We start from the raw sequence: 24,530 nt of genomic DNA, 5'->3' as shown, positions 1-24,530 counted from the left end.
AGCCGGCACATGTTGGGAACAGAAAATGATACTTTGCTAAGGGAAGGCCTTTTGTTTTTTCTGAGCTGGGAGGGGAGGGATTGGGTATGTACGACAGAAAGTAGGTGCTGAAGCTGAGCCGGCTGCTCAGCAAACAGGAAAGGGGAAGTTGAAAAGCCTGAGGGAAAATACAGGAAGTAGGAGAAAGGAGTCAGAAAGTCTCAGAGAAGAGAACTGATCCTCCTGGTGACCCTACAGTTTCCTTCAAGTGCCTGGGTCGCTGGACGCCTGGAGAAGAAGGGCAGAACTCTGCAGTCTGAACCGGGCTACAAGCAGAGTCAGCCCTCGTGGCCAAAGGCAGCTGACCTGTGGCTTCCGTGTTTAATGAGCAGCTACATGTGCCCAGCACCCTGCCAGGCACCCAGATACCATGGTGGTAAGACGGTCTTTGCCTCATGGCACTGACAATCTAGTGGAGAAGAGGCCCACATTTAAGTAAATGTAGGAGTGGGAAGTGCTTTAATGTGTGGGTGAAAGCGCTTTGTGACCTGTAAACTGTGAAGTCCACTCGTAAGGGCTGCTGGGGGTCCCACAGCAACCAGGACATGGCAGGACTCGGCCTGCAAACGTTTCCAGGCGTAGACCAGCAGGTGGATGGGTGTTTCTGAGTGCTCCAAGCCCTCCCTCCTTTCCTCATAGCTATGGGATCAAGTCCAGACCAACCTAGGGGTTCCCCAGCCCCCATTCCGGGCACCCTGGGATGGCCCGGGAGCCTGAGGGAACCTGAGGCGTTCCTCCTCCCCCAGCAGCACAGCCCCTGGAAGCAGCTGCACTCCCTCCTGAGTGAAGCCTGGGTGCTCCGCCACTGCCCAGCACCCCGTCAGCCAGTGTTCCCACGCTGCTTTCCCAAAGTTCCCGGCTGGGCTTCACCAAGGCCAACCCCCGCTGGCGACCCGCTCCATGACCCTTCCTCTGTGAGACCAGCCTGGGACCCCGTGGGGAGAAGAGGTGGGGATGGCACTTTCTCAGCCTGTCAGCCTCGGCATTGCACACTTAATCCATGAGCGACTGAAGGGTGTGCAAGGCTGAAAACAGGGAATTTGTAGAACTATAAATGGCTAGTCAATATGTAAAAGTACACTCGACCTCACTAATCCTCAGGGAAATGCAAAGTAAAATAAGAGAACAATTTTCTTTTATCAAACTTTTTATTGTGCAATACAGTACACCGTTAGAAAAGGGCATGGAAACTATAATAATAAAAGCGTAATATGCTAATTAGACTGGACATCATTCCAGACGACCTTCCGGATGAAGCTGGGGCTGTGAGGCAGCTGCCGAGGCTTGTGTTGGGCCAAGGCAAGCCGCCATGGCTGCGAGGGCCGAGCGCCTTGCAGGAATTTCGTGCACCGGGCCTCTAGTATAAGTATAAACCACGAGCAATGTGTGCATTCATGAGGCCTGGACACGTGCTCCCTGAAGGTCCTCCCAGCGCTGGCACTCCGTGAACCACCACAGTCAGGGTCCCCATGCAGGGTTGGCCTGCGTGTGGTAGGGCTTGCATGTGGCACGTGCCCCCCCCCCCCCCCCCTCCTGAGTGAATCAAATGTTTTCACAACCCAGGCTGCTTCAGGGCGCCCAGCTCTCCTGCGACATGTCCCACTGGTCCCACTTCTGTCCCAAGGCACCCGTCTCCCCCATGCCTGCCTTCACACAGCTGAGGACACTGGTCCCATCCCGAGTCCTCCCTCCCACTGCTCTCACCTCCCTCAGAGGGCACTGCCCGAGGCTCTCTCACCGCTGGCTGCTGCCCTGCCCATCTGGGAGATGGCGGGAGGGCTGGGGAGAAGTCGAGTGACCCGCTTGTCCTGGTTTTGTACGGGACTTTGCCGGTTTCGGCAGCAAATGTCCTGCATCCCAGCAAACCCCCAGCTCCAGGCAAACTGTTATGGTTTCTAGGAACTGTTCCAGTTTTAAAACTGGACATACCATGTGCCATGAAACACCGTCAGCTGTGGGCAAACAGGATGGTTGACCATCCTAGGAGAAGGGACAGAGAAAGGAAACATCTTGCCAGGGCATCTGCTTCTCTCCTAGGGATGCAGAAGGCAAGGAGGGGAGGAAGAGGCCCATGCACCGCGGGGTCCCAGGGTAGGGCCCTGGTGAGGATTCTCTCTCAGTCGCCCTGGGAGCCAAGTGTGCGGCAAGGGCGTGGCTGGTGCCCGCAGGTCTGGAGCCGAGACACCCATCTGCAGTCACTCGGGGTTTCTGGGAGAGCTGAAGGTCATGTGCTGAACGGGCCAAGCCTCATGCCATCTTCAGGGACATGTAGCCACAGGACCCGCCACTTGATGAGGAAGGAAAAGGTCCCAAAGACGGTGGAGACGTCAAGGCTGGAAAACCAGGTTGTACAGGAAACGACTAGACCCCTGCTGGTGTCTCATTAGGAAGAAGCTCTCCCACTTCTTCTCTAAACAGAGCCCGTCTTTCATATACACGGAGTGGCCAGATTATTATGATCTCTGAACGCATAATAATCTGGCCACTCAGTGTATATCCTATATAATAAAAGGCTAATATGCAAATTGTCCCCTCGACCAGGAGTTTGATCAGCAGGCAGGCTGGCCAACAGCCCATGTCCCCTCCCCCTGGCCAGGCTGGCCGGACCCCACCCATGCACGAATTCATGCACCGGGCCTCTAATATATACATACACTGACTGGCCAGATTATTATGCGTTCAGAGATCCTAATAATCTGGCCACTCAGTGTATATCTGACCTCACACCCTACACGTCTAGGGGCAGTGCATTTGGGGGGAAATCTATGATCATATCGAACTTGCCACTGGGTATCCTGCTCCACTCCTCCTCTCCTCCTCAATCATATCATGAAATAGGCCTTCTGGTTCCCACAGTCCCTCCTCACCTGGATCCCAGCGCCCCAATGCTGAATGACCCCTGGGCTGCCCCTAACTCCTGCGTCCGTCTGTCATCCGAAGGCAATGTGCATTCAGAGCCTGTCCCCTTCCAAAAAGGCTCACGGGGCTCAGCAGACAGAGCCTCTTGGGCTCTGCCTCACGCCCAGCCCTGGGATCGAGCCTGGACCGACTATTCCCTGTAGGACCCTCCCACTCGCCAGATCCGGGACCTCCCAGCTTGGTCCTCTGGGCTCTGACGGTGGTGGTGGTGGTGGGGGGGGGCAGGGACCTTCCTCAGGATTCTGCAGGTGTCTCCTTCTGAAGGTCAACAACAGCTTCTCCTGTGCTACTTACTGCTCCTGTTCCCCAACCCATCCCTGGGGATGGAGGCCCAGAAAGCCTGGCTGGTCTCAGAACCAGAAGAACCTGATTTAGGCCCCACCCGGGCCCCAGACAGACAGTCTCAGTGTATGAAGATCAGCTCCCTCAATACTCAATGCCTTCCCACATAACTTTCTTTTTTAAAAAAATTATCTTTATTGTTGAAAGTATTATAGGTGTCTTCCCTCCCCCCCCAATAGCCCCTCTACCCCCCCACCCCAGTGACCCCCACCTCACTTTCAGTGGCTGCACAGGGCTCCATGGCATGGCTGTGCTATTATTCAGTGATAGTTCCTGTGACCACTCAGTTAGGTTATTCACATTTGTCTTCCCCAGTCCCCTACCGCACCCCCACAGCTGCCCCTAAGGACGTCTGCTCTAGGCAGCGGGTCAGGGGCAGCCTGGCAGCACGGGGCAGGAGGAAGGCGGCCTGGCTGACCTCTGTGGGAGGAAACGTTTACACCGCTGGCCCAGGATCAGGTCTCAAGAAGAACAGGGTGGGGAGGGGCAGAGCTCAGTGAGCGTCTAGGTGACTTGGAGGCCTCAGAAACAGTCCTGGGATTGGGGGCTGCAGCGGGGGCGGGGTGAGGGGGTGGGGTGGTATCCAGCAGCCAAGGGTAAGAGAAAGATTACGGGCTGCAAAGAGAGGGGTCTAGGGCAGTCAGCCTTCTGTGGGGGCAGTGATGGGGAGCAGGGAGAGGGGCCAGAAGGAGCAAACCTTTTAGAGGCAGCTCTTCAGGATGAAAAACCTCTGGAGTGACCCAGGCTGCTCTGAGTCATGAGCATTTGGCTTTCCTTGGGGGCTCTTTCCCAGAATCCCTTGGACCCCAGAGTCACCCCCTGCAGGGCCCTAGGAGGTATGCTCACAGACAGGTCTGGTTGTCTGACAACCACAGCAGAGGAAGTTCGGTAATTTTGCAAAGTCAGACGCAAAACAGAAAAAAAATTTCTGTTGCTTTTTATTCTCCTGTTCAGTACAGGGCATACAACTTTAGGAGGTCACTTTCCACTAAAAGAAATTAGCAGCCAGTCCCATGGGGCAGCATTTCCAAAAGGACATCCGAGGGAGGCCAGTGCTGTGAGATGAAGCAGCGGGCGCCTGGGAAACAGGGCTGTGTGGGTAAATATAGTTGAGGAGGGCTGAGTATCCGTTCCTCCGGGAGACACTCTCCATCTCATGTGAAGGCCTCTGAGGAAGTCCCGCAGCGTTCCCAGACTCCATAGATCCCTGTCTTACGAAACCCTTAAAATCTCAGGGAGCTACTCTCTTGCAGTACCCCGCAGCAACTCCAGGTACAGTCTCTACTCTAAGCAGCATTAAACTCACGCTCTGAGCTGCACGCATTGTTCCTGGTTGCCTTCTAAACCCCACTGTTAGGCCATTTCATTCGAGTGTAGCCGAAGCCACAGCTGCAGGAGCGTAGAAGGCACATGGTTTGCTGGGTCACAAAGCCCTTGACGTTCCCGATGGAGAAAAGCCGGTTACTTCTCTGAACTGCAGTTTCCCCATTTGCAAAGTGGGACTCATCACATCAGATTCCACAGGTTGTGAGGAAGTAAGAGGGAGTTATGTGAAAGCCCACAGCTCGGTGCCTGATGCTAACTGAACAACTGGTGGAGAATAAATGGAGATCGCTGAGAGTTAGAACAGGATGGGAAGGAGACGTGGCCTGCAGTCAGCCAGGGGATGGCACTGAAGGAGGCAAGGAAAACCTGGAGGACACCTGGAGTCTCTTCTTAAGATAAGTTATAGACTCAGCAGTGCAGTGCTGCCCTGGCCGAGTAGCTCGGTTGGTTAGAGCCGTGGTCGGCCAACTGCGGCTCGCGAGCCACATGCGGCTCTTTGGCCCCTTGAGTGTGGCTCTTCCACAAAATACCACGGCCTGGGAGAGTCTATTTTGAAGAAGTGGCATTAGAAGAAGTTTAAGTTTAAAAAATTTGGCTCTCAAAAGAAATTTCAATCGTTGTACTGTTGATATTTGGCTCTGTTGACTAATGAGTTTGCTGACCACTGGGTTAGAGCATTGTCCCAATACACCAACACCAAGGTTGTGGGTCAATCCCTGGTCAGGGCATATACAATTATCGATCAATGAAGGCATAAATAAGTGAAACAACAAATCATTCATTCATTCTCTCTCTCTCTCTCTCTCTCAAAATCAATTAGAAAAATGAAAGTGCAGTACTTTGGGGGAAGAATTGGAGGAAGATGAAAAAAAAAAAGGAAATAAGTATGTGAGTTGGTGGTTTTTATTTGTTTTCTGACTCTAAGACTGACCCGTTAGCTTTTGCTCTAAAATAAACCACTCTAGAATTTCGTGCCTTAAAACAACAATGACATATTAGTTCATGATTCTAGGTGGGTGCCTGTGGGCTGGGCTCAGCCAGTCATGCCAGGACTCATTCGAGTAGATAGAATCAGCTGTGGGGGTGAGGGCTGGATGGTCTAAGGTGGCTTCACTCACGGGTCTGCTAGTTGGTGGCTGTCAGCCAGGCACCGTAGTTCCACCACTGGAGGTCTCTCCAGCAGACTCGCTCACATTTGTCCTCACGGCAGCAGCATTTCAAGAGGCACAAAGCGGAGCGTAAGGCCTCTTGATGCCCAGGCTTGGGACTCAGAGGCACTGCGCTCACATTGTATTGGTGAAAGCAAGTCAGAGAGCCAGCCTGGATTCAAGAGGTGGGAGGCAGAGCCCGCCTCTTGTTATTAAAAAAAGAAACAATGGGCCAAAGGGAGTCACTTCCCCTGAGCCACATCACCCAGCTAAGACGTAGTAACTAACCTAACTGGAGAGTGGGCGCTCCCTGGAGTGGAATTTAAAACCCATCAGCCTGGAATTCCCTGATGCTCCCCAGTGAGGTAATCTGATGGGAAGCTGCCCTTGCCCGAAGGGATCCCCTCTTTTAACTTAGTCCCAGCCTCTTTTTGCACAACTTCCGTCTTGTACAGTTCCTCGAGCGCTCTTCTGGTTCATGAACCGCTTAATAAAGCCAATTCATGAATCACTTAGTAAAGCCAATTAGATCTTCAAATTTACTCCATTGAATTTTGTCCTTTAACAACGGAGATGCGGCTATGAATTCCTGGCCATTTAAAGTCTCCAACATAGAAACTAACTCGTGCATATTTGGCCCGAGAGGCTGTTTGGTGGGTTGGGAAGAATTCCACCTATGCAGTCCCTCCCACGTGGATGGTGTCCTACACCTGCCCGGGTGTGCACACGCCTGTGTTATCTGCACTTTCCTCCTTGTTTCTTCCCCTTCCTTTCTCTTCTCCATCCACTTCAATCAGATTTTGTCTCCATTGCACCATTGAAAGTCACCACTGACCGCATCTTGCAAAGCTGACGGTCAATTCTCTGTTCTGCTCCCCCTTGACCTCCCGGGACATCACTGCAGCCTCGGTGTATTAAGGCAAGCTCCCAGGACACTAAGGCCTATGACGCATCTCCTTTAACTTCCGGAAGCCTTTTCTTCTCCAGACATTCCTGTCACCTCTCCGGCCGCATCGTCCTTCTACCTCAGCAGCGGGACCTTGTCGGTCTCCTTTGCCAGCCCCTCATTCTCTCACGTTGGAGCACCCCAGGGCCTGTCTGTATTGTCTTCTCTTCTCTTGCTACATTTTCTCCCTCGATGATCACACGTTGTAGGCCCATGGTTTAAATGGATCTGATGACTCTCAAATTTATGTCGTCTAACCCCTAACCCTCATCTCTGAGTTCCCTGGCCAGCTCTAGTTGGATTTTGAAAAGATATCTCAAAAAAAGAAATGGCCAAAGTAATTTTTGACCCAGGCTCCTCCCATGCCCTCTCTTTCTGATCTTCCTCGCATTCGTAAAGGGCAGCAACATCTCGCAAGTTGCTCAAGGCAAAAACACTCGGGATGGTTTCTCTTTCCCTCACATTCCACACCCACTCTGTCAGTAAGCCCTGCTGGCTCTGTCTCCAAGCGATAGCCCTTGTCACCATGTCCAGTGCTGTGTCCCTAGTCCAAGCCACAGCCTTCAGCTCTGGGATGCGGCAATGGCTTCCCCACCAGCTTTCCTCCCCTCCCAGCCCCTGCCCGGGCCCCAGCCCCCGCCCAGCCCCCCCACCCCCCGCCCCAGCCCCAGCCCAGCCCCCCCACCCCCCGCCCCGGCCCCAGCCCCAGCCCCAGCCCCAGCCCCCGCCCCCTCCTGTCCATCCCCCATGCAGCAGCCTCCTGAAGCATAAATCAGATTCTGTATCAGGTCCCGGCTTAAAACCTACCAGGGACTCTCCCGGAAACTGGAAATACATCCATCTATACCGTTTATCAAAGCTACGAGGCTTCTGCCCCTGTCTCTGACCTCGCCCCCCTCTACTCTCCCTCGATCCCTTGCGTGAGCCCCAGGGACCTCGCCAAGTTTTTTCCTCTCTCATGGCCTTTGCACTGCCGCTTCTTTCACTTGGAAGCTCTTCTCCCAGATCCTTAGCACATGTCAGTGCCTGCAACTGCCCTTCCATGTGTGACTTAAAAATTAATTTTAGAGAGGGAGGGAGGAAGGGAGAAAGAGAGAGAGAGAGAGAGAGAGAGAGAGGTTAAAGAAATACATCGACCAGTTGCCTCCCATACATGCCCCCCACTGGGAATTGAACTCAGATGTGTGCCCTGACCGGAGATAGAACCCAGGACCTTCCGGTGCACAGGATGACAGTCCATCCAACTGAGCCACACCGGCCAGGGCATGTGTTTGCTTTGCACATGTTGCATGTCCCCACAGCCCTGCACTCCCGGACAGAAGAGAACAGAAGCTCTTGTCTACCTTGTTTACAGCGGTGTGCCCAGAGCCTGGAGCAGGGCCGGACATAGGCAGAGCTCAGTGTCCTTTGTTGACTGACTTGACTGTGAGGACTGCAGCTGAGACTTTTAGAGCTGGAAGAGAAACAGTACAACCTCATGGTCTCACACATGGGGAAACAGAGGCACAGACAGTCACTTGTCCAGCGGCACGAATGCAAACACGCAAGCCAAGTTGGTCAGACCCAATCCCGAGGTTCTTTTCCAGGCACAGTAGGAGCTACTACAAGTGAGGGTCAGTTATTTCACCCTGCAAGCTGCCTGCCAAGTTATCATGGAAGCAGATCTCAGAACACATTCTGTCGCCCATACAAATATTGATGAAACAAACATTTATTAGCAAGTAGCCACAAAAGCGGTTCATATAATCTGTTCTGTAAAGTCAGGGAAGGCCCAGCTCTGGGTCCTTCTGGTGCTTGACCACCTTGCAATGAAGGTCCACTCAAGGAAGAGACAGCAGTGTAGAGGCAGGATTAGTTAGACTGATGGTCACATCAGGCAACCAGAATGCTGTGGGACCTGGGATCCCTCAAAGGTTCAACTCGGTGCATCATCCCTAAGTGATTTTTTCTTTTAAAAATGTTTTTATTGATTTTTTTTAGAGAGAAACATTAACCGGCTGCCTCCTGCAGGCCCCCTATTGGAGAGGAGCCCACAACCAGGGCATGTGCCCTGACCCGGAATCAAATGGGTGACCTTTTCGTGTATGGGACGCAGCTCAACCAACTGAGCCACACCCGTTAGGGCTGAGATTCTTTTACTCTGAACAAGGAATTAGTGGTGACCCCAAACCATTTTAGCCAATCTACACAGCTTGAATACTACTAATTTCATCAAAGGAGAGCTCATTTCTAATACCTGCTATGCCAATTAATAATCCACGAATATTACTGATACACTCATTGTGGCATTCTCTATGCTAATCAGTAAAGGTTGGGGGTGCGGTGAGGGTGGATGTAGACATGGAGAGCTGTAGAGGCGGCTGAACTGATTGTGTGTGACCGTGTACGTTTCTTTAACTCCCCGGTTAATTTACTTCGAGTTGGAAATGTGAAATCAGATATGGTAAAAGTATTTACACTATGGAAATTAGTAACAGGGTCCTCCCCCATGGAGTGACAGTTATTAAACATTTATCAGCATACTGCTGGATAGGCTGTGACCTCTGGTGTGTGACCTTCTGATAAAATGCTGGCTGACCACCTCACCCTCATGACTACCTCTACACCAGTGATGCCTAGTCCTGGCTGCACTTTAGAAAGTACCCGGGACCTTTAAAAGAACACCGATTCCCAGGCACCGGTAGGTGGAGATTCTGATTTGACTGGGATGGGGTCTGGAGATCAAGACACATTTAAAGCTCAGCAGGTGATTCTAATCTGCAGCCAGGGTCACACTCACACCTGTTTGTCACACTATCTATGCCATGTGTTCTAACCGTCTCACAGAAAGTTAATGGCAAAACCAGGATTGGCAGCAGACCTGCTGACCGCCAGCCCAGAGCTCCTGGCAAAAGGAGGAAATTGTTGAAAATAGGTTGTCACTTCTGAGGTCTCAGTGTTTGCAAATATGGCTGCGGGGCAGCCCTCAGCACTTGGGGTTCAGGTTGGGGGTGGGGAGGGACAACGAAGTAGCTCAGGAGCCCAGGGAAGGCTGTGCCAGCCCCAAAGAGGCTCCCTCTGCAGGAGTGGAGTGTCTCAGCTTTGTTTTCCAGGGCATCTTACAAGACTCAGGTGTGTGTGTGTGTGTGTGTGTGTGTGTGTGTGTGTGTGTTGGGGGGGGGGGAGGGGGTGATAGGAGGCTAATCCCCAGGGAGAGGGAGACAGACTAATCCCTCAGGGGACAAGGTGCTGAACTAGCACTCCAGCGGGTAGAGACCAAAGCCTCAAAGAGTAGGTATAAGACTGGCTCTGCAGGGCTGGGTGAAGGAAACTCCTAGCATAGAGAATGCCATAATAAGTGTATCAGTAATATTCATGGCTTATTAATTAGCAAAGAAGGATAAGGAGTTAATTTCCTCCTCCTCAAAGGACAGAAAGTGTGGTGGGCAGTTAGACAGACATGAGCAGGTCAAGGACGATGGGCCAGGTCACCAGGGTGGAAAGCCCTGGGTGCCTAGCGAAGGACAAAGATAGGGCGGGGGCCTTGTCCCCAGGGTGACGTTTCCCCTCTAGCGTATCACTGGTCATGCCATTTGGACCTCCTGACTTTTCCTTCCTAGAGATGACATCTAGGCCTCAGTTGTATTTCAGCTCCAAGCCCAGAAAAGCTGCAAAACCAGACAAGCGAGGCCAAAGCTGACCTCAGGACCAGCTGCATTGGATAATGACCCCTTGCCCTGGCTCCGACCAATCAATCAGTGGAGACCTAGACCTTGAAAAGACACACCTGAGAAGCTGCTGAATATTCTATTAAGATATCCCCCCCCCCGGGACCGCCCCTAAACTCTCCCCCCTCAAAACCCTGAGGAGGGAGGACCAGTGCGTCTCCCTCTGGAGCAGGCCCTGCCGTTCCCTTTCCCCTTCCCCAGGCACAGCACCTTTACCGTCCTCACTTCTAAGCTCCACGGGCCCTTTGCCTCTGTAACGTTTCCTCAGCTCATTTCTTCTACGAATTACTCCCATTTCTGTGATTTCCTAAATAAATGTTCTCTTAGAGTTTGAGTCTTGGCTCTGAATTCTTTCCTAGCCAGAACTCAAGTACTGAGGTTGCTGAACCCAGGGCTGGTCTGACCCCACTGGTCTAACACCTGGTGCCGTTATGACCACCGCCAGCAGAAGGACAACTCTGAACACTGCGGTAAGAGGTTTTCTTGGACCTTGGTTGTCCATCTGACGGTAACCTGCAGCAGTCCCTGGTTCCATGTCTCTACCCAAGGGGCCCGTACAGAGCCGGCTCCTTTGCACCAAGAAACGTGAGTTCCCTTTAACCCTTCAGGGCAGGGAGGGCTCCCTTCCCACCCCCAGCCTTACTTTCTTCCTTCCAGGGCAGAGCCCTGGGGGTTGGGCTGGCCGAGTGTCAGTCTCCCTCTGGGCGTCTGTGTGTGCAGGAGGCTTGGGAGTCCACAACAAGGGACCGGGACGAGGGTGCCATTCTTGCAGTCACCACCAGGGACCCGCCCAGCACTGCCTTGCGTGACCTCTGGGCCACACATTTAATTACAAAAGCAACAAACACAGATGGACTCCCAGGCTGACTGGGCCTGGGAAGCAAGGAAACAGCAGCGAGCCAAGCTGGGGCCATCTAGCTGTGGGGGAGTCTCACAGTCAGGTCTGGCTCCAGGCTGAGGAAGGCCTGGCGGGAAGAGGCTGGGTCAGACCTGGGCTGAGTGTGCAAGGAAGGGGGCCGCTGACCGGGCCTGAGGATGGGCGTGGAGGAGGGCTTCCCGGAGAGCAGGGTTGGGATCTCACCTGGCCACTGAGAAGGGGATTCCCAGACACTGGATGGGGAAAAGGGGTCTGTTAGAAAAGGAAACTCAGGGTCCCGGCTCCATGGGGGGCCCTTTAGCCCCACCACCCTAGTCTGCTAGACCGGGCTCTCCGCCCTCCTCAGGCTGAGCAACTCCACTTCCTTATTACATTTCACATCTTGCACATTTTAGCACTTGAGCGGTTAGGTCCTGCCCTATTCCCATAGTCTTCCCTCTTGACCACTGTGGAAAGTGTGCATTTTCCTATGTGCCCCTGACGGGGCACGCTCGCCCTCTCCCTACAGCTCCGCTGTACACATTCTCTCGCGCCCCAGGGGTACAGGCGTTTCCAGAGTTGCACGCGACCTCCTTTGCAAAAACCTGGCCCCCTCCCCTCCCTTCTCCCAGTCTGGGTCTCCGGCTGGAGCCCCGCCCTCATCCCGCCCCCTCCCGGAGGCTGGGCCAGTGCCTCGAGCCCATTGGCCGCTGGGGCTGGCTGGTCCCGGGCCGGGCTGTGATTGCGGCTCGCCGGTGTCAGTCCCGGAGCGAGCGCCGGTGGCGGGGCGGGGCGGGCCGCCCGGCTGGCAGCCGCAGGTGGGGCTGCTCGCTGCCAGGGACCGAGCCGGGAGCCCCGCGCCCCGCGCCCCGCGCGCCCAGGATGCCCCGCGGGGACTCGGAGCAGGTGCGCTACTGCGCGCGCCTCTCCTACCTCTGGCTCAAGTTTTCGCTCGTCATTTACTCCACAGTGTTCTGGGTGAGTGACCCCAGCAGGGCCCGGGGATGGAGGTGGGGGGGCACCCTCCCTCGACCGCCCCCACGCCGAGCCCGGGACCGCGTCCAGACTTGGCTGCTCCTCGTCCCACTCTCCCTGGAAACTGGGAAATTCTGGCCCAGCCTGCGTTTCAGCCTCCTGGTCGGGATCGTTCGAGCTGGTTGGCTACGACGAAGGAGCACCACCTAGCTCACCTGTGTGCACTTGACCGCCGTTGGGTCCTCCGTGTTTCTTCGCATCCGCTGGGCCAATAGGCCTTGGATCCCGCGTCGGCCTCCACCCCCCGCCCCCCACCCTGCCTGCCGGGTGTTACTGAGTTTCCCTCCCCATCAGCCTGTGGAGGAGGCTTGTGGCCCTGGACTCCCGGCCGGTTCCCACTATTTACTTGCTGATGCCCCTGAGCAAGATGCTTCCGGCTGCTCTTGGTTTCCTCTGGGTGGAAGGAGGATGTACCAGGAGGACGTGCGTGCCTTGCCCACCGCTGGTTGGGAGGGCTCCACCAGGCGACATCTGGGGAGGTCTCCGGCCACTCTTAGGTGCTTAGTAACAAATTCCACGCCCACCGAGCTTCACCTCCTCTTCTGTCTGGTTGGGGGCAGGATGGTAGTCGTTGGACATGAACCAGACTTGGAATCCTGCTGATACCACTTTCTGGCTGAGGGATCTTGGGAAGTTCCTTCAACTCGTTACCGCACTTGTAAATGGAGACTAATTATATTCAATGTTTAGGATGGTTGTGGAGCTTAAATGAAGTAGGCCGAGTACATGCTTAGCACAGGGACCAGTGAAGAGCTCAAGAAGTGCAGGCCCTTTTGTTAATTGTGGGCAAGGAAACTGGGTCCTCCTGGTAAAATGTCCCCAAGAGACTGGGCTTCTTTGTGGAGATTTCAGACTAGGCTGCCCCCCGCTTAGAAATGAAGACATCTGTCTACAGTCCGATTCCAGGCCTGCCCGGGTAGACGAGGCCCTCGCCCCCACTGTGCCACAGGGCAGACTTTTCCAGAAAGAGCAGAGGAAGTCACTGACACCCCCCCCCCCCAAACTCATGCGCACTCCTGTCTCCCCCTCGGCCTCTCCCTGGGTCTATTCTACCCGCAGGAACCGGCAGATCTGCCACCAGGCCTGGCTTTCCCTGTGGCCCCTCTGCAGACGTGACCTGGCCTAGTGGTCAAGAGATCCAGATTCCAGTCTTGTTCTGTCCCTGACTCACTGGGAGACCGTAAGCCAGTCACGTTCTGTTGGGAGCCTCAGAGCTGTGAAGGGACTTGCCCATCTAGAAAACTAGGTGAGCCCAGCTCCCAATCCAGGTCTCGGACACTACGTGATGTGGGAGAGGGAGGAACAGGATGTTTGGAGGCCAGAGGATGAGCATAGACACGTGGGTGGAAACTGCAGGGAGGCAGCAGGGTGAACGTGGGCTTGAGATGGGGGTGATTTGGGCTCTCATTCAACGTTGCATCAGAGTCAAGTAGAGAGTTTTAAAAACACTACCGATGCCTGGGCCTGGGTATGTATTTTTACTCACCGTATTTAAGCTCTCCAGGTAATGTTAGTGTGTACTCAGGGTTGAAAACTGCTGGGCAAGATGGTCTCACGGGCCCCTTGGTTCTGATTCTGGGGTTCTTTGCCTGCCCCTGGCTTGTCTGGCCTCAGGAGCTCTTCTCTCAGAAGTTCCGAGTTGAAAGAGGGAAGGCTAAAATTGATGGGTGTGGAAGTGGGAAAATAGGGAAGACCTGGAGTCAGAAGTTGGGGGTTCCGTTTCTGGCCTCACCCCTTCTCTCCATATGTAATCACTGACCAGCCTCTTAGCCTCCTTGTACCTCCATTTTCCCATCTGTAAACTGGATGACTGATACTGTGCTGCACAGCGCCTTGGACTGTTTTTAGGATCAGTGATGTGAGGAGAGAGTGACATGTGGGCAAGCCAAGTGCTGTACAAAAGAAAGTTATACCATTACACTAAGCTTGCCCTAGCTGGTGTGGCGCAGTTGGTTGGAGCGTCATCCCATGGGTTGATTCCTGTTCAGGGCAAATTCCTGGTCAGGGCACATACCTAAGTTGCAGGTTCAAGTCCTGGTCTGGGCGTATATGGAAGGCAACCGATCAATGTCTCTCACATTGATGTTTCTCTCTCTCTCCCCCTCTCTAAAATCAATAATAAAAACAAACTAATCTTGAATTTTCAAGGCCTTGTTCTGCCATTGTCTCCTGCAGCCCAGAGAGAAGACCACCTTATGGCCCCGGCTTTGCTTCTTCTCTTGGGTCAGGGTGGGACTCAGAACTCAGAATCCTTCCTCTCCAGCCAACTGAGCTCACCTTACCAAGTCCTTGACTTCCCATCCCTGGAATCATTTCTGCTGAAAAATCTCCCCACCCCTGCCAAGAACTCAGCCACCTGCCAACTCTGCCTGGGCAGCTCCAGGTGCCAGAGTTTGACTGCAGGGCGGAAGCCCAGTGTGAGTAAGTAGTTTGTTCGAGACTGGGTTTGCTGTTAATTGGACATCATTACAGGAAAGCCCATTATGCCTGGTTCCATCCCTCGGGAGGAGGAGTGGTGCCAAGGGTTACTTGCTTTATAAGCCCAAAGTGCTAACACTTTCATCCCAGCCTTTACGTCTGCAAGGAGCCATAATTTTTACCATAACCATGCACCTTCTGTAAGACTCTTTGCTTTAAAACTTATCAATAAAGGCATTGTACAGTATTTATAAATATAAAAGAGTAATTATCAGTGACAAATCTCCCTCATACCCCTCTCCCCTGACCTGCACTGTCCAGAGGGGACATCTATTATCACTTTCTTGTGATTCTCTTCTGAGCTAATATTCTACTATGGGATGCCTGAGACACCTACACGCGCATATACTATATTCTTGTTTTTCCACAAGCACACAGTCATGCCCCTTACATCTTCATTTACATTTAAATCCATGTAAAATTTGGAGCTCTGCTAAGGGTTGCCTCATTCTGTTTGATGGCCACATAGAAGTCATTGTAGGCGATGCCAAAATTTATTCAATCAGTCTCCAGCCGGGGAACTCAGGTTGTTTCCAGTTTCTAGTTACTGTAAACAGAGCTGCAGTGAGCATCTTCGAATGTGTGGCTTTGCACATATGTGTGCATGTCTGTGGGTTAATTTCCAGAGGTGGAATTTCTGGGTTAAAGGTTATGTGAATGTATAATATACATACAGAAAAGCACCAATCATAAGTGTATGCAGGCCTAGCTGGTTTGGCTCAGTGGATAGAGCGTCAGCCTGTGTACTGAAGCATCCCAGGTTCGATTCCGGTCAAGGGCACATGCCCGGGTTGTGGGCTTGATCCCCAGTGTGGGGCGTGCAGGAGGCAGCCCATCAGTGATTCTCATCATTGATGTTTCTATCTCTTCCTCTCTGAAATCAATAAAAATATATTTTAAAAAAGAAGTGTTTGCAGCTTGATGGATTTTTACAAAGTGAACACACCTGTATCATGAGCTCCTAAGACAACCAGCAGAATGGACAGCAGAAGCCAGAGCCCCCTTGTTCCCACTTCTGATCCCCACCCCTCCCTTCCAGTGGTAATCACTACTGGAATGTCCAATAGCATTGGACAGCTTTGTTTGGTTTTGTATGTGCTTACAAGGTTGACAAGTGTTAACTTGTTCCACATAGAGGTTTTACCAACTGTAACATTCTGTTTGATGGCCACATTGCTGTATATCTGTAAATGAACTCACTTTTTAAACTTAAGTTTGTTATTAAAAGAAGGGTTTACACACTACTACCCATGGGAAAATAATATTCCCTCATCAAATATAGTAGGTAACGGTTACAATAAGTACAGTGCAAGGGAACCAACGTTATTAAGTCCTAGCTAGATATTATGGGTGCGGTCGGCTGTGAGCCTGAGGCCTGCCCTCTATTCAGAAAGCAGTTTGGCGAGTGTTTCAGAGGCTTAAAGACAAACTGGCACCAAAGCTGAGATTTGCTCCTTGATGCGATGGGGAGGGTCGGAAGGGAAGTGAGCAATGAGAACTTTTCTGTCCATGCGTCAATGTGAGTCCCACCTTGAACCACTTCCAGTGATCTCCTGCCACTCTGGGGGGCCCTCTCGCTTTCATAGGGGGACCTTAGGGCCCAGAGAGGACATGTTTCATGGTCGCTCAGCGAAGTTGGCGTGAACCCAGAGGTGTCCACACCCCCAGTTCATTGCTCCTTCTGGGAGGTCACTGAGGGTTCTCCATGAGCCGTGAGCTCACCCAGAGGCGCTTGGAGCCAACCCTTCCCATCACGCAGGGTGAATCACTCTGACACATGTGCCCTCAGCCCACTGGGGACACACCTCTATTTTTAGCACTCACCACAGGGTAGTCTAGAGATCCGTTTACATGGCTGTTTCTCCTTGCTGGGCTGTGGGCTCCTGGAGGTCAGGGTGTGGCTCATTCATATCTTCTTCCAAATGCTGGTCTCGGACTGGGCACCCAGTAAGTGCTCAGGGAAGGCCTGTTGCGTGGGGGTGGCCGAGTCCAAATCTTGTCTTTTAAGTAAGGATTTGAGGTGGCGGTGCCTGGATTAGAGGCCCAGAAGGGTGTGGAGCCAGCAGTGGTGAGATGTTGCTGAGGTCTTGAATTTGTGAAGTGGGCAGGGCTGATCATGGAGACACTGTCACTCTGGGAATATTAGTAGTAATATTAGTAGTAATATTAGGAAGAAAAGAACTTAGGGGGGTTAGTGGGAAGGAAGTGGATGTGGGTAAGTAGTGAAGGTAATGTGTCAGAGGCAATATTAACTTTGCTTTTCTTTGTCCAGGCATGGACCCTGTTATCATAGCTTGGCCTGTGTTTCCTTATATCTCTCTATATACAAGGCTAATATGCTGAGTGTCCGTCTGGGTAATGACATCATGTAGCAATGCCTGGCTTCCTCTCCCTAGTGACGACTAGCCTCCTTGCAGTTTCTTCAGCCCAAGAACATGACTTGCTTTATAGCCAGGTGGAAACATTTCACACTTCAACCAAATGTCTGTGAAGCGTTTTCCCGTGCCTCATCTTGTTTGATCCTCACAGAAGTCCTGGAGTAGGTAGATAGGAGACTTGGTGGAATCCTATTTTCTTTTCATTAGCCAGAAAACGGAGATTTAGAAAGTTTAGAAACATGACCCAGCTGAAAATAAGAAATGGTGGACCTTGAAAATGACTTCAGGTTTTCTCACTGTGTAGAATATAGTCAAACTCTGCTGCAGTTAAATATTTTACCCTTTATTCTCCCTTCATGATCTACAATAATAATCTGCTTCGTGTTGATATTTACTGCTGTGTTGCTGACAATTACCTGAAAGAGAAGTTGGGGTGCTTAACTGGGCTGGAAAAAGTTTAACTAAATCAGAAAGCAGGTTTAATTAAGCAAGTTTATTCTATATCTATAAAAGGCTAAGTTGACTCGTGCATGCACAATACATATAAAGCTCTCACTGGCACCAGTTGCACACATGTGTTTCAATCTGTCATTGTCAATTGTGAATTTGGTTGACACTTCTATTATAGAGAAAGGGTGAATAGCGGTATTAAAATATTTCTTCTAAATAATTTCCTTTCAGTGTGCACGAATTTGTGCACCAGGCCATTAGTATTCCTATAGTTTAACAAATGGGTAAGAGTGCGGACTCTGGACCAGGCTACCTCAGTTCAAATCCCAATTCTGGTCCTTATAGGTTGAGTGACTTAGGCAGTAGCTTCCATGTGCCTCACTTGCCCTATTTGTAAAATTGAGTGATATGAAAATCTACCTGAGACTTGCAGTGATCATTACATGGATTAATAAATAAGAAATGCTAAGAACAATGCCTGGTACATGAGAAACACTGTATCAGCTCCTTAAGGGCTAGCCTTTCTTCTCCTACCTTCCTCTCTATTTGAGGTGCTCAGGAGCCATAGACTGAGAATGAGAAGGGCCCTTAAAGGCACCTCTAGTGTGACCTTTAAAAAATTAAAAAAAAAAATTGACTTCAGGGAGAAAGGGAGAGGGAGAGAGAGAAACATCAATGATGAGAGAGAATCATTGACTGGCTGCCTCTTGCATGCCCCACACTGGGGATCAAGCCCACAACCCAGGCATATGTCCCAATGGGGAATCAAACTGTGACCTCCTAGTTCATAGGTTCACACTTAACCACTGAGCCACGCCAGCCAGGCGTGACCTTTTCCTTTTATTGAGGAGAAAACAGAGGCCTGGAAAGAGGAAGTGAGTTGCTAGAGACCCCACAGCAAGTTAGTGACAGACCAAGACCAGGACCCAGGTTGTCTGACTCCAGTTCCTTCATTGGTCCCCATGACCTTTCCCAGCCACCCCCTCTGCTGAAAGAAGTGGTCCTCGCTGGGCTCAGGGCTCAGGGGGTAAGAGGACAGCACTCTGGGAGGAGCCAGGGACTTGGCCTCCACTTAAGTACAAAATGAAGCCAAGCGGAAAAGAGAGTAGATTCAGTTTCCAGCAGGTATTTCTAACTTTTGAAAAGAGCTTTTATTGTTTTTGTGAAAATATGTGCACATAGTTCTAAGAAATTTCAAGCAATTCACCCAAGTACATTGGGAGGGAACCACTGCAGCATGTTGGCAAACACACCCATCGGGACATCTCCTTGTACGTATATGTACGTATTTTATTTCCTCAAATTAAAAAAAAAAAAAAGTGTGCTTGACTCATCAGGCAGGTCTATTTCCCCTTGTTCTAGGCAAGCATTTCAAAGAGAAACGAGTACAACCCGAGCAGAAAGGAGGCAGCCTTTGTCCTAGAGGAGTGGTCCCCAGGCCTGAGGGGCTGTCAGAGAAGACCTGGAAGCAAAGGGCCTGGGCTTGGGCCTCCGGGAGAGAGGCCATCCCCTCCCTCAGCCCGGCTACGAGGCCTTTAAAACCAGAGGGCCGGGAGGCAGGCCTGGAAGGGGTTTGGAGAATGTTCCAATCACTCATCTTCCAGACGAGCAAAGCGAGCCCGAGAAAGTCTCTTTGCTCCCAGGCTAGGCTTCTGTGCGTGCCCCCTCACAGAAGGAAGGGGTTGGTAAGCTGTGGGGCTGGCTCGGGACCTTGCTGCCTTTGGTTGTTTGTTCCCGAGAAGCTGGAGTTACGACCTGCCTCCTTCCTCCCCCTGCTGCCCTGTGCCTCTTCTCTCTGTGACTCACAGTGCCAACCTGGGGTGGGGCTCGGTACACAGATAAGGAACTGATAATGAAATTTCTGTACCAGCCGGCTCCACATGCAGGGAGCGGTGTCTTCTGGGTAAGCCCAGGACACGGGATTGAAAAGAGAAACCTTTCCCAGAGTGAACCTTTGGATCTGAGTTGGTTTGAATCAACATCTTAGTGGAAGGGAGGAGAGTCCAGTCTTGACCTGCCGTTCTTTTCAGGGTGGGGACGATTTGTTTGCATATTCAGTTAAATTCTTTCTTCCTTTCTTTCTCTTTAAAAATTTGTATTTTTATTTATTGATTTTGGGGGGGCATCAACTTGTTCCACTCATTGGTTGATTTTTTTTTTTCCAGAGAGGAAGGGAGAGGGAGAGAGAGAGATAGGAACATCAATGATGAGAGAGAATCATTGATTGGCTGCCTCCTGCACCCCCCCCCCCCCCCACCGGGGATCAAGTACGCAACCTGGGCATGTGCCCTGACTGGGAATCGAACCGTGACCTCCTGGTTCATAGGTCGATGCTCAACCACTGAGCCATGCCGTTGGGCATTTGGTTGATTCTTGTATATGCTCTGACCAGGGATTAAACACACAACCTGCTTTTCTTTTGTTTTTTGTTAATCCTCACCGAGGATATTTTTTGCATTGATTTTTAGAGAGAGAGGAAGGGAGGGGGAGAGACACAGAGAGAGAAACGTCAATGTGCGAGAGACATATCAATTGGTTGCCTCCTGCATGTGCCCCGACCAAGGCCAGGGATCCAGCCTGCAACCTAGGTATGTGCCCTTGACAGGAATTGAACCCGGGACCCTTCAGTCTGTAAACCCACGACCTTGGTGTGTCAGGACGACACTAACCAACTGAGCTACCCAGCCAGGGCCACGAATGCTTTCCTGACGTCCACGTGTGTGCCCGGCACTGTGATGATTGTTGGGAAACAAACAAGAAAGGCTTAGTTCAGGCCTTGGAAGGCACGCGAACCAGCAAACAAACAAGCTTGTGAAAGGTGCTAAAGAGGAAATTGGGGAGAAGTGGGAAGAGGTGGGAGCTCCTGCTTTGGGTGGGTGGTCAAGGGAGGCCTTTAGGAGGAGCTGAGGCTCAAGGAGCTGAGTGCTCAGCAAGGGGTGAGAAGGAGCCAGCCATAAAAAGGCCCGTGCAGGGCATCTAAGAGGGAGCGGTGGGGTGTGGACCAGGTCTGACTGGCTGCAGGACCACGGACAAGTCACAGACAACGCCCTGTGCCTCAGTTCCCTTGTCTGTGGAGAGGCGCTAACCGTTGAGCCTCCCCCAGGGGCCAGCTTGGATGGGAGATGCCTCCAGGGCCCTCTTAGCAGAGTCTTGTGTTGTCAGCGTCAGCGCAGATGCTGGGAGGCGCTGCGTCCCTGGGCAGGAGCCCGGAGCTCACTGGCTGTGGTGAGGGGGTTGGGGAGCGGGCGGCACGGGAAGAGCCACATCTTGCACTAGTCCTGCCACTTTGCTTTACCTCATTGGATCCTCAGAACAGCCCTGTGAGCTGGGCAGACAGGCGCTGAGGAGACTAAGGCCTTGAGGGGCGGTGACTGGCACAACCAACCATGTGCACCCAGCCCCGAGACAGGAGTTGTTCCCTGTGGAAACGGTGCCTGTTGGGTTAATTTTTTGAAAGGGGACTTTCCCACCAATGAGGGTGCTTGCATCTTGGCCTGCCGGGAAGTAAATATTTGCCCGGAGGGTGGAAGGAAAACAGCCCTGGCCTGGTCAGGGCCCAGAGCCCGCCCCCTTCCTGCAGGAGACCCCTCCCAGGATGCAGTGTGTGGCCTTGGACCAGTCACACAGCCTCCCCAGGCTGTTTCCGGTCCCAGGGCTGGGCTGTGCTGGGTGCAGTGTCGGGGGACTGCGGAGGTGCTTGGGGTCTGGCGGTTGGTCTTGCACACCCATTGTGTGCCGGGTGCTGTGGGTCCTGAGGGGGCTTGGCAGTGGGTGGAGGCTAGCCCCTCTCCCACCCTGTCACAGGTTGGGGGGAAGTCTCCAGGCCTGAGTGGAGTGGGTGGGGCTTCCAAGGCTGGCATCAAATTCTGAGACCTGAGGGAGTGATCCACGGCTAGCCCGTGGGCCTGGCCTGTGACTCGGAGCCTCCCTCCCCGGGGGATTTGATAAGTACAGATGCCCAGGCCCCATTCTCAGATTCCATGGGTTAGAGTGAGGCCTAGGCGCCCATCACTTTTAAACTTCCCCTGGTGATTCTAATGTGCAGCTGGAGTGGAAACCACAGCTCACAGCTGTGGCTGTGAGGGAATTCTGACGGGACTGGCCTGGTTCCCAAGACGACGTTCTCTCCAGTTGAGTCCTGTTCCCAGCCTTGCGGACAACGTGGACAGTCTCTGGGCTGGGAGTTTAGTGTACACGTTGGGAGAGGCGCACCACCGAGGGAGGGCCCAGAAGTGAGAGAGCGTGTTGACCGGGGAGGCGGAGGAGGTGTGTGTTAGGGGGTGGGGTGGAGGGGGAGTTGGCGGGGCCCAGTCTGGGCCAGGAAGGGCTGGTGGAGGTGTGTGGCGACCACCAGCCTGGGGATGTGGGAGGCTGGGCTCCTTCAGGGGACCAGGATGTATTTTGGGGGGTCCGTGGTTCTAGAATTGTGTTTTCCTTTGGTTATGTTCACAACATCCTTTCACCTGGTCTGAGGTTAGCTTTGACACTTGGAGAAGTCTCTATGGAAGCAGGTTTGAGTTCCTTGAGCCAGAGAGTCACACACAGGGGGGTGAGCTGAGATGAGTGTCCCCCCTTTGACTGTGGCTCCAGGTGGAGGACTGCTGAGGCGCAGGCTCCACGGTGGGGAGCTGGGTGTGATCTGAGGATCAGGGGCCCGCCTTTCTGGCCCTCCTGGGAGAGGAGTGCAGGTGGTGGGAAGCAGTTGCAGGCAGGTGGCCTGAGCTTGCTTGGGGTCATGTGGTAACCTGGTGACCAGTCAGTGGAAGAATAGGGGCTCTGACCAGTGAGCTCTGTAGTGGGTTGAGTAGGCGCTCCCCCAAACACACACACACACACACACACACACACACACACACACACACACAGCCCCAGACATGTTTATGTCCCTGAATCTGAATGTGACCTTATTTGGAACAAGGGTCTTTGCAGATATAATTAGGTTCAGGATCCTGAGCTGAAACCATCCTGGATCGCCTGACTGTGCCTTAAATCCAATGACAAGTGTCCTCATAAGAGAAAGGCAGGGGGAGCTTTGAGACAGGTAGGGGCGGCTATGTGAGACAGGTGAAGGACCGCCTTAGAGCCCCCAGCCCTGGGAGAGGCCTGGCTCTTCCCCCAGAGCCTCCGGAGGAAGAGTGGCCCTGAGACGACACCTGGGCCCCAGAACTGTGAGAGAAGACCTTTCTGTTGTCTTAAGGCACCCCGTTTGTGGTCATTGGTTACGACAGCCCCAGGAAACGAATGCAAGCCCTTTTTGCCTCACTTGGAAGGGGCCCAGTTCAGGGCCCTGGAAATCCCTTTCCCTTCCGTGGGCTGTGCTGAAGACTCAGTGGAGACCCGGTTGTGGTGGGGGTGTAGGGGGGTGAGGGAGTGAGGGGTGGGAGGGTGGGGGGGAGCAAGGTTGGCAGGAAGGGGAGACTTACAGCCCTACCCCACCAGAGGCCCCGCCCCTCCTAGCTCTGTAGGCCCTCGCAGGTCAAAGGCTGTGCTCTACAACCTGTTTCTTATGGGCTCCTCCTCCAAAAGGAAAGCCCGGTAAAAAGAGGCTAAAACTGGGGAAGGGGATGCAAGTTAGCTCCCAGGAAGGACTTCCTGGTCTGAAAGTGGTTAAATCAAAGCTGCCTGCCCAGTGGGCTGTAAAACACCCGGGGTTCCCTTGCAGCCTTTCAGAACTAGAGTGTCACCCATCACTCGGGCGGTTAGCATGTGGCTTGGAATTCCAGTTGGGTAGAACTTCGAAGGGCCTTGGAGGCCATCTGGTGCAGCCCCTTCCCCCCAAGGGGAGGAAGCTGAGACCAGACCACCCAGCAAGTGCCTTTGGCCAGTGGGACCACCTCCATCGCTCAGAGGGGACAGTGGGCACTGTTCAGTGATTGCACGCCAGTATCATTTCCTCCAGCTGGAGGCAGGTGTCCCCATTCTAACAGGCCTGCTGCTGGGCCTGGGGACAAGGGCCTGGCATGTGGTTTATCCCAGACTGGCCTTCTCTGCAGGGCCAGAAAGAACCCAGGCAGCGGGAACCTGGCTCGTGCCCCTGGTTTGGTTCTGCTCAGCCTCTGATCCGGGACATCTGTTTTCCTGGCCCTGTGAGCCAAGGGCACGGATGAGCCAGCCCGGTCGCTGTCCTTGGAGAAGCTGGCACCCTGAGTCCTAGCAGCATGCTCAGGACAGCTGCAGACGTCCTGTGATCGGGGTGGGGCCAGCCCGCAGCTCCCAGGAGGCTCTGGCGGGGACTTAGTCAGCACTGGACAGTTGGGCTCTGGGCTCCCATCCTCAGGCGCGGTGCTCTTGATCTGAGCAGAAATGAGATGGAGGCGGGAGTTGTTCAGGAGCCACAGCCCCTGAGACGGGAGAGGGGCCTGTGGGTTTCTGTCTTCCTTCTCCATTGCGGTCTCTGGTGTGGCCTCCCTTAGAATTCAAGTTCCCCCTTTGCAGTTAGAAAGCACCCCCCCCCCCCCCGCCCGCCCCTTGCTGCCCTCTGTCTAGCCTGATGGCACCTTCCACTTCTGTTGATTAGATTAGGTCAGGACCATATTTATTTTGGTTAAAAAAAAGTTGGCTGATTTAAAGAAAAATAGTGGCACCTCTGGGTCAGGTGTAGGTACTTTGTATCTGCTGATTTTACAGAAAGAATGGGGATTCTCATGTGTTACAGCACCTTTCAAAGAAGTTTCCCCATCTTTTGGGGTCCCTGATTGACCCCTGGGCAGGAGCTATCATTCCTGTTCAACAGCAGAGGCACCCACACTCAGGAGGGAGTGGTCTGTCCTCCGAGGTCACAGCTCCTCAGGGAGGGAGGCCCCACCAGCCCAGCCTCAGGGAGAGGTGATCAGCCTCACTCCTCTCACTTCAGCACCAGGGCTTCCTGGTGATGCTGATTTGTGGTGTTTGTCTTCTCCGTCCTAA

General features: G+C 53.0%; 1 protein-coding gene across 1 annotated transcript in view; it reads left to right on the top strand.

Annotated features, from left to right (window-relative positions):
* The first annotated feature begins 12,038 nt into the window (after positions 1–12,038).
* The window catches only part of TSPAN15 (tetraspanin 15), a 49,792-nt gene continuing 37,300 nt past the window's right edge, over positions 12,039–24,530 (top strand). The window contains exon 1 of the mRNA XM_079793797.1: positions 12,039–12,261. Within this exon, the coding sequence (XP_079649923.1) occupies positions 12,166–12,261 (96 nt within the window). The 5' untranslated portion in view covers positions 12,039–12,165. The remainder of the gene's footprint in view (positions 12,262–24,530) is intronic.

Source organism: Cnephaeus nilssonii (assembly GCF_951640355.1).
Source record: "Cnephaeus nilssonii genome assembly, chromosome: 16".
Classification (NCBI taxonomy): Eukaryota; Metazoa; Chordata; class Mammalia; order Chiroptera; family Vespertilionidae; genus Cnephaeus; species Cnephaeus nilssonii.
This window is presented reverse-complemented; position numbering and strand designations above follow the sequence as displayed.